General features: G+C 50.9%; 1 protein-coding gene and 1 long non-coding RNA gene across 5 annotated transcripts; one reads left to right on the top strand and one right to left on the bottom strand.

Moving 5' to 3' along the window:
* Positions 1-74: 74 nt before the first annotated feature.
* Positions 75-2,420, top strand: LOC110075773 (uncharacterized). Its single transcript, XR_002300010.3, has 2 exons — positions 75-438; positions 1,839-2,420. It is a non-coding gene; the product is annotated as an uncharacterized LOC110075773 (long non-coding RNA).
* On the bottom strand, positions 1,468-8,608 carry LOC110075770 (uncharacterized). 4 transcript variants are annotated; one of them, XM_020787299.3, is made up of 6 exons: positions 8,455-8,608; positions 8,017-8,204; positions 6,332-6,562; positions 5,225-5,272; positions 3,109-3,858; positions 1,468-1,921 (listed from the first exon to the last, which is right to left on the bottom strand). In XM_020787299.3, the coding sequence occupies exons 2-5, from the start codon at positions 8,188-8,190 to the stop codon at positions 3,577-3,579; spliced, it is 735 nt and encodes a 244-aa protein (XP_020642958.3). In that variant the 5' UTR covers positions 8,191-8,204; positions 8,455-8,608; the 3' UTR covers positions 1,468-1,921; positions 3,109-3,576. The 4 variants fall into 4 exon arrangements, with proteins under 4 accessions (XP_020642958.3, XP_078236013.1, XP_020642957.3 ...); XM_078379887.1 differs by lacking the exon at positions 8,455-8,608 and having other exon boundaries at positions 6,332-7,695; positions 8,017-8,390; XM_020787298.3 differs by lacking the exon at positions 8,455-8,608 and having other exon boundaries at positions 8,017-8,390.
* Positions 8,609-8,794: the final 186 nt, after the last annotated feature.

The following is an 8,794-nucleotide window of genomic DNA, read 5'->3' as shown; positions in this document are numbered from 1 at the left end:
CGGTCACGTGGGGAAGGGACCTTTCCTTTGGACCGGACCGGGTCACGTGGCCACCGCCGCTCGGCGGAGTTGGGGCGTCCTTTCGGCCTCGGATGACGTAGAGAGAACGGATTGGCTGGTTTGGGACTGGGCTCTCCCCCCCCCCGAAGCGATGAAATGGTTAAAGGTCACTGGGGGGAGGTAGACTCGGAAGGCTAGAAGGTGGGGCTTGCTTTGGGGACTACAACTCCCAGAATCCCCCAGCCAGCAGAGCGCGGGAGGGGGTGGCGGTCTGGGAAGCTGCGCTAAAAGCTGACTTTTCCCAAGTCTGAAGGATTCTGGGACTTGTAGTTCTCCGAGGAATTTCCCTTTGCCGCGACGGCACTCCTCGGGAGTCAGCCTCGCCTCGTTCAGGCCGGGTCTCGTTTCTCAGAACCTGCGCCTTCGTAGCCCAGAAAGGTTCGCTGGGGTTTCCTTCAGAGAAAACGTCCCCGGGATCACGTGTCAGGGACTGCTCCCTTGCAATCCTGTTTATGCTGTTGGGCACACGGGGCCGGGGGGGGACCTCCGTTCAGGCGGAGCGACTGGACTCCCCTGATCTAGGCAGGGAGGGAGGGAGGGAAGGAGATAATACGCCCGAAATAGAGGCACGGAGTTCAACATTAAAACAACAACAACTAAGATCATGGCCACCGGTCCCATCACCTCCTGGCAAATAGAAGGGGAAGATATGGAGGCAGTGACAGGTTTTATTTTCCTGGGCTCCATGATCACTGCAGATGGTGACAGCAGCCACGAAATTAAAAGACGCCTTCTTCTTGGGAGGAAAGCGATAACAAACCTTGACAGCATCTTAAAAAGCAGAGACATCACTTTGCCAACAAAGGTCCGAATAGTCAGAGCTATGGTTTTTCCTGTAGTGTTGTATGGAAGTGAGAGCTGGACCATAAAGAAAGCTGACCGCTGAAGAATTGATGCCTTTGAATTGTGGTGCTGGAGGAGACTCTTGAGAGTTCCCTGGACTGCAAAGAGAACAAGCCTATCCATTCTAAAGGAAATCAACCCTGAGTGCTCCCTGGAAGGACAGATCCTGAAGCTGAGGCTCCCTGGAAAAGACCTTAATGTTGGGAAAGCGCGATGGCAAGAGGAGAAGGGGACAACAGAGAATGAGATGGCTAGACAGTGTCTGCGAAGCAACCAACATGAATTTGACACAACTACGGGAGGCAGTGGAAGATAGGAGGGCCTGGCGTGCTCTGGTCCATGGGGCCACGAAGAGTCGGACACGACTAAATGACTAAACAACAACGACGGGCAATTTAGAGGCAACTGGACAGCAGCCCTGGCGAAAAATAGGACATTATTGTTATTATTCTGCAGTGTCAGGTTGCAGGAGGGCCTGGCGTGCTTTGGTCCATGGGGTCATGAGTTGGACACGACTTAACAACTAAACAACAACAACAGAAATGAGAGTAGGAAACCAAGTGGTGTTATTCATGGGCTTGTTTATTGGTTATGTTCTCTGTTGCCTTTCCCCCAAGGAATCCTATTTTGGCACAACAGGACTGGCGAGGTGGAGGTGAGAAGGAGGAAGTGATCCACCTTTTGTGGCAGTGAGGGTTCCCTGGTCCAATCCAGGATTTGTTCTTGGTGTTTCCCCCTGTTCAGATAGGTCCTTCTCCACTGCTTCCTGGTGCTTAGTTGTAATTTTCTCCATTGCTAAAATATTTCATTCTGGAAGCGACTGACCGAGAGGAAGGACAAATTTCCCTCCTTTTTTTTAAGTTATTGACAGTCTGTTGAGCAGCATGGGCACAGGTGGTGGTATATAAACAAATCATCTCCAATTCTCATTGCAGGGCAGAGAGTGGAAATCAAGAGACAGGACCCTAAAGAATAATTCATTGGGATTTCTCCCACAGTCCACTGGATCTTCTTTCACCTAGGAAAACAAAGAAGCAAAGATGCTTACAGGTACAGGAATAGAAATTGCTTATTCCATTAAAAACTATTAAAATCACTGAGCAGTAGAAATTTCATGATGGAATACAATTCTCAGCAGCACAAAGGCCCTGGATTGGTTGTTCAGCTGTGGTGGGACGGGCAGAAGATGCAGATGTCAGCATCTGCCTTATGACCTTAACAATTGCCTTCTCTGGGGACCTTTGTCGTTCTGGATGAAGGTTCTCAAAGGCGGAAGGTCCTGTCAGATGGGATCTCTCTGCCGTGGACGTTTGAATCTCTAGAGGGAACCCACGTGGAGCAGAAATCCTCCAAAGAATAGGATGATGGTGCGAAATGCTGCTGTTTTTAGTGAGAGACATCTGGCTATTCTGTTTATTCCATGGGGATTGGAAAGGAGTGCAATGCCCTATTTGACAAATTCTGCGGTCATAAGAAAAAAATAAACATTATATATATGTGTGTTTTTTGAAAGAGAAGTTGTTGCCAGGAATTCAATTAGCTTTTCAAGCATCTCTTGGGGAGACAGAACAAACTCCAATTGGCTTCCTGGGTGGTAGAGTGCTAGTTTCCATGGAAGGCCCAGGGCTGGGCTTTTTCTCTGTGCTTGCCACTGATTCAAAAGAGCACAGAACTGATGCAGATTGTCTTGTGGGGTGCAATATGATGGACAACAAGGGTGACTTTGCAAAGTCCAGGGGATGCAGGTGGTGCCCCTGAAATTCAATAGGTACAGCTTTGCCTAGTATGCAGAATTAAAACAGCACCTGTGGATCTTCTGCCTTGTCTTTTAGAACTCTAGAACTGCTAGAATTTCAATGGGCAAAGCTCCCACCCCCAAATGCTGAGGGAAGCTCCAGCCACTCAGCTCATTCCAAACCAACAAAAATTGACTTGATTTGTAAAGCAATAGGACATTTGCGTTTCGCTCGCATGGCATCCCGACCATCATCTATGACTGCTGTCGCAAAGGAATTGTGGCTCAGTTGTAGAGAGGACGCCTGCATCTCTCTTTCCAGCACCATTAAGAGATGAACGGAAAGGTCTGTGCTGGAGGGCTTCCACATAAGTAAACCAAAGCAGGTTTGATGGGTCAATAGCCTTGTTTAAGGCAGCTTCTTGCGTTGCGCTACCTGTGACAGATCAGATGAGAGAAGCGATACTTACTGATCCTCAGCACCGACTGCTGTTAGGAGGAGTCTCTGGGAGCAGGGGAGAGGGGAGGACCATGTTCTGCTTCCAGGCCTTTTGGGTTCCAGGCTCCGGCCTGTTTTGCTTCCATCGTCTCATCTGGCAAAGAAGGTCGGATGCCAAATACCAGGAGCGTTTCCTTTCAGAATGGCCTGGGTGGGGGCCAGGTTTGTTGCTGCTGCTGCTTCAGGGCTGGAACATAACTTCTCCCAAGACTGCCTGGCCTTCTTTGTGGCCGTGCCCCGGTGCCTCGGTCCACAGCGCGGTCGCCCTGCGGGCCAAGCCAAACAGGTGCCTCTGGCCATGAGGGCACGGATCCCAGAGAGACAGCCGGGGGCAGCTGAACTCCCGGTTCCCCACCTGAGGCAGACATGTGGCTCCACTGTGACCCAAAGCTTTGGGAGGCAGGATGTTCTTCTGGTGCCAAGCTGGCAGCACGTCTCTTCACGGGGCGGGTGATGGACAGTCCCCCCTCCTGGGGCCGTCGGAGGTGATGCAGCTGAACCGGAAGAGCTCCCAGAGTTTCTTGAGGAAAGCGAGCATCGGCTTCCTCGGGTGAGACTCACAAGGCTTACAAGTGGGGCAGCGCTGGATCCAGCCCTCTGCCTGCCGCTTCTTCCCCAAACGGAGAATGAGCCGGGAGAGGAGCGCCTTGTGTTCTTCTTGCTCCTCCAGCATCACCTGCAGCTCCAGGTAGAAGCACTTCAGGTTGTCGGCGTAGCAGACCTAAGGACACAGCAGGGCAGAGGATGAAGGGCGGGCAGGCGAGGGTGCGTTCTCCGCGTGGACTTGGGAAGCCTGGCTTGCATCTCTCTCTAGAATTTGGGGGGGGCGAAGGGGGGGCAGTGGCCACACGTCCTTGGGTTCTGCTACCCTTAAAAATCTCAAAATTGGGGTGCACGAGGAAAAAATAGGAAGATGCTGGATATGTCTGCATCTAGTTTTGTTAAAAACACCCATATTTTTCAATTGTAGAATAGGGGCTGCGTCTTATTTAAAAGGAGAATCATTGCTTAATCTAGAGGCTTTGACGAGCAGCCAATATTTTTTTTCCCTCCACTCAAAATCATGTCCAGAGAAAAGTCTAGAAGAGGCCACGGGGTGGGTGGGGAGGAGGTGTTTGCGCATAGAGGTTGCACGATTCCAACTCTTTCCATCAAGTCTCGGACCTGGACCCAATATCCAATGACCTGCCCCCCCCCCAAAAAAAAAAAAAACAAAAACTCCAAAGGGAGAATGGAAGAATCAGGATTCAGGTCCAGTGGGTTCTAAAAGTAGGGAAATCCCTTGCTAGGCTAATCCGAACGGTGGTTTCATGGCGCTTCCCCCACTTAGAGAGCAAAGTGCAGGGAGCAAAGAAAAAGGAGAGGCCCGGACCACAAGCGCCGCCGCCGCCACCACCAGCTTCTTGTCTTGCTGAAGAGTTTCCCACAGACACCTGGCTGTCCCGTGGAGGGGACAGGATTCTGAGCCTGGGCTGTTGGTTTAATTCAGGGAGGCAAAGGGGATCCGAGGTGGAAGCGCCACAGGGACATTCAGAAAGGGGCGCCCAGCATCCGAACTCTCATTTTAAGTTTTGACATGCCTTTCTTTATTTTAATGGCATTTGTGTAGCTGACCCATAAGGATACGTTTTCTGTTCTTAGGGATCACTTATCACAGAACAAGGGAGGCTGCCCTACACGTGCGCAGACATGCACAAAATGGGCTGCTATAAAATGCCGATGTTTTGATTTACTGGTTTGACCTAGTCTGGGCAAGAACTCTTCACACACCACCCTATGTGGTTCGCTGTGTGACTTGTGCAGTCCTCATTCGGCCTCTCTTTCTCTTGGCTTTTCCCCAGTTAGCCAATCCCAGGCACGCTGGAGTGAGTCACCTCTGTGCCAGCCTTGCCCCTGGCTAAGGGGGAGGAAGTGGCTGCTGAATGCACGTGGAAGGGGGCAGCCGGTGGCGGAAGCCTGATGGAGACGGCGCGCCTGTGTGAGAGAAGGGGCACCGAGAGATCCAGGCTGCAGGTTCTTGGGTGGCAGAGGAGATTGGCCCCAGCACCCCTTTGTCATGGAGCTAAGTGTCTGGAGGGGATACGCACGGTGATATCCTGAGGGGTGTAGAGTGCTCCGTCGCCACTGGAATTGCCCTGAAGGAGAGATCAACAGCAGACAGTTAGAACAAATGGACAAAGGAGTCCTGTTTTCCAACGTGCTTCTCCCCCCCCCCCCCCCCGGATGGTGGGAGTCCATGGAAGCCAAGCTCATCTATCTCAGCTTTCCCAGGAGATGGACAAAGAACGCTGGAAGAGATCAGAGTCAAGAAAAACAGGGAAGCAGGAGGGAGCTGTCCCACCCCCTCCTCTGCTTGCTTATCTTATCATGTTGTACATCTCGTTCACAGCCATTATTTTTTAAAATTCTGTTTTGAGTTTCCCTAAGCTTGTGCTTATGTGGCCAAAGTTGCACCCCTCCCACCCATGGAGGATGTGAGGGCAGCCAACCCGGGACAAACCCTTGAGAGATTCATGGGTACAAAGAGTTGTGAGGCAGGGAGAAGTAGTGACTCAAGAGTGCAAAATAGGGAGAGACAGAGGGCAACAGGGGACCCCGTGTGGAGATGGGGGCTGGAGGAGGTGACTGGAAAGCAAGCCAGGGAGGCTGTTTTTTTTCCCCTTCTGCTTGGGTCAGGGGCACGAGGAAGAGCGGTTCCTGCTAGGAGTGCACCGAACAGGATTCCTTCCCCCACCATCAGATTTGGCCGACTCATTCCCATGGAAGCGGTTCCTCTGGCTTGAATCTGGGGTTTGAATTTTTTAGTCACCCTAACAGTCTCAACTACTAATTCTCCGGTACCAGGAAACCTACCAGCTTATGCTCTTGGGGTGGGTCACTGGAATTATTTTGACCTCCATCTTTGCTTGTAAAGATGTGTTTAGCACTGTCTGTCTTTCCCTCGTGTCTTTTGCTTGGAGCCTCCCCTCTGCATCCTCCTTTACCTGCACCCCTGGGTAGACACATTGGCCACCTTGCCGTCACTCGCTGGAGTGTTCGCTGGTCTGATAAAACGGGTGTCAGAATGGGCTCGCAGGTCTTTCTGAAGCCAGGAGCCTCCCATCCTGCTTTTGCTGCCAAGGGGCAGCCCCTCTGAAATCCTGCCTCCTCCGCTACTCTTGTGCCCCTGGGCACCTCACCTACTGCCCACTCACCAGGAGCTGGATCATGCTGCTGAGAAGACTGATCTGCTCCCTCTGGCATTGGGGTGGCTGGCTGGTGGAGAGACCCATGAGGGACACGGCCAAGAGGAAATGGTAAAGGCTCTGCAAAGAGGAGGAGGAGGCTGAAGGATGCGGGATTTCTCTGGCTCTGCTGGGCCTCATGCCGCTCCGGAGAAGCTCTGCGTGTGCAGCAGCCACATGGTTAGGTGGTTCTGAACTCTCCTGGAATAAACAGAAGGGGCCAAGAGGTGGGGAGAAGCCCAGGAACCTTGCCCACCACCGAATAAGCCCAGTGCTGCTCGGAGGGAGAAGGCACTCTGTAAAACAGCTCCCAAGAGATATTTTCCTGCGTGGGTGTGCATTCATAACAGATAGGAGCGAATCTCAAGAGATCTGCCAATGCAGCTCCATTTCCAACCTTGTTTGCTGTTCTCAGACTGCACTGCCGATTTAATTTGCTCCAATGTTACACTCACAGCCGAGATATTCCAGGAATTATAACACTATGGAACAGTTTAGGCTTTTGGCCACATAATCCCCTGCACTCTGACAAAATCGTAGTTTGTAAGCTTCTTTATAAGTGCCATAATGCTTGAGCCAGTTCCAGATTTGTTTAGATTGAGATTTCAACCACACCCTTAAAATCTAAGATCCTTTTGCAAGTGCTTAGTTTTTGTATTCGCAAAGGCTTTCACGGCCGGGATTTAATAGTTCTTGTAGGTTTTTCGGGCTGCTTGGCCGTGTTCTGAAGGTTGTTCTTCCTAACGTTTCGCCAGTCTCTGTGGCCGGCATCTTCAGAGGACAGGAGTCAGAATTCTGTCCATGGACAGAGTTCTTACTCCAGTCCTCTGAAGATGCCGGTCACGGAGATTGGCGAAACATCAGGAAGAACAACCTTTAGAACACGGCCAAGCAGCCCGAAAAACCCACAACAACCATGCTTTTTCTTTTTCTTTCTTTCTTTCTTTCTTTCTTTCTTTCTTTCTTTCTTTCTTTCTTTCTTTCTTTCTTTCTTTCTTTCTTTCTTTCTTTCTTTCTTTCTTTCTTTCTTTCTTTCTTTCTTTCTTTTCTTTTCTTTCTTTCTTTTCTTTCTTTTCTTTCTTTCTTTCTTTCGTAGGGATGAACTGTAGTTCTCTTTTGCAAAACCCTTTCGCTTGGTTGCCGCAAGTTGAAATTGACTTGACAGTGCATAATTATTATTAGAAAGTGATACTAAAAAGGAACTAGCGAGAGGGGTATAGCTTCTCAGAGACAGACAGCTTTCACGTACCTTGAGTTTTTTTTGCAATTTTTGCTACAACCGATGATGGGCTATCCCAAAAACACTTCTAGAAGTTTCAAAAGAAGCAGCTGAACTGATGAAGGAAGGAAGGAAGGTTGGTAGGTTGATAGGTAGGTTAAGCCTCCATCTATGAAACTAGTCCCCCATCAGAAGTTCACTTTTAACCAGAGTTGGGATTTATTTAAAAAAAGAGAGAGAGAGAGAGAGCCTTCCCAATTCCTGTCACAGTGGTCTTCTTTGTCTCATAGTCTAGTCCTTACACAACTCTTCCAAGAGATCTGTCCAGAGTATGAGAGACGCTCAGAGGAGATTCTTCCCCCACCCACCGAACTGAAAGGTACAAAGCGCCAATTTATAGGCAGGTCCTCCCTAGTGTTAATCTTCTCAGCCCCACCTGTACAGTTCTGTCCTTCTCCATCCCTTCCGGTGGATCTCTTGAATTCCAAGCTGGATCCCTGAAACGGTTAGTTGACCACATGCTCTCTGCACACTCAACAGCTGACGACTTGACAGCTGAAGATGCTTCTTCCCCAGGAGAGAAATGCATGTGCTGGCAGACCGCCTTCATGTGCACTGAGGCTCCTGAGACGTGAGATGCAGAGAAAGGGGGAGGATTTTGTTCCGGGGCTAGAAGCAGGCGGGATGAGAGACCCTGTTGTGTGGCGGATGGCAAGGATCCTTGGCCCATGCTCTGCCTCAAGATACTGTACTCCGAGACATCTCCAGCATGTCCCAAATCTCCCAAGCTGCCCCCCCCCGGCTGCCTGTCCCCCCCTCTCCCTGACTGCAAGGTAAGCTCCCGGAAGGAGGAAGAGGCGCCTGCTCTACATACCTTTTCCCTACTGGGAAGTAGCCATATACAGCACCCAGCAGGTCCTGGCGGGCCCTTCTTGTAGGTGGCAGACGAAAACGGTCCCGTCAGAGAGCAATGTCGGGCTCTCCTTCCGCCCTTCCTCGTCCCTGCTTGCTAGTCCAAAGGCCGGCGTCTTCCTCCTCCTGCTCCTTGCCTTCCCCGCACGGAGAGTGGAAAGCCCCATGCTGGAAGTTTGGAGGGCTCACGACCTTCGCCACACCTCTCTTGCTTCACGATGACTGTTTGGCACCAAAACAAGGGGAGGCTTCCAAAATGTGCACTGCCTTTCCCTTCAAGCCAACAAGGCCTGCCAGGATGA

This window comes from Pogona vitticeps, chromosome 9, assembly GCF_051106095.1.
Source record: "Pogona vitticeps strain Pit_001003342236 chromosome 9, PviZW2.1, whole genome shotgun sequence".
Classification (NCBI taxonomy): Eukaryota; Metazoa; Chordata; class Lepidosauria; order Squamata; family Agamidae; genus Pogona; species Pogona vitticeps.
This window is presented reverse-complemented; position numbering and strand designations above follow the sequence as displayed.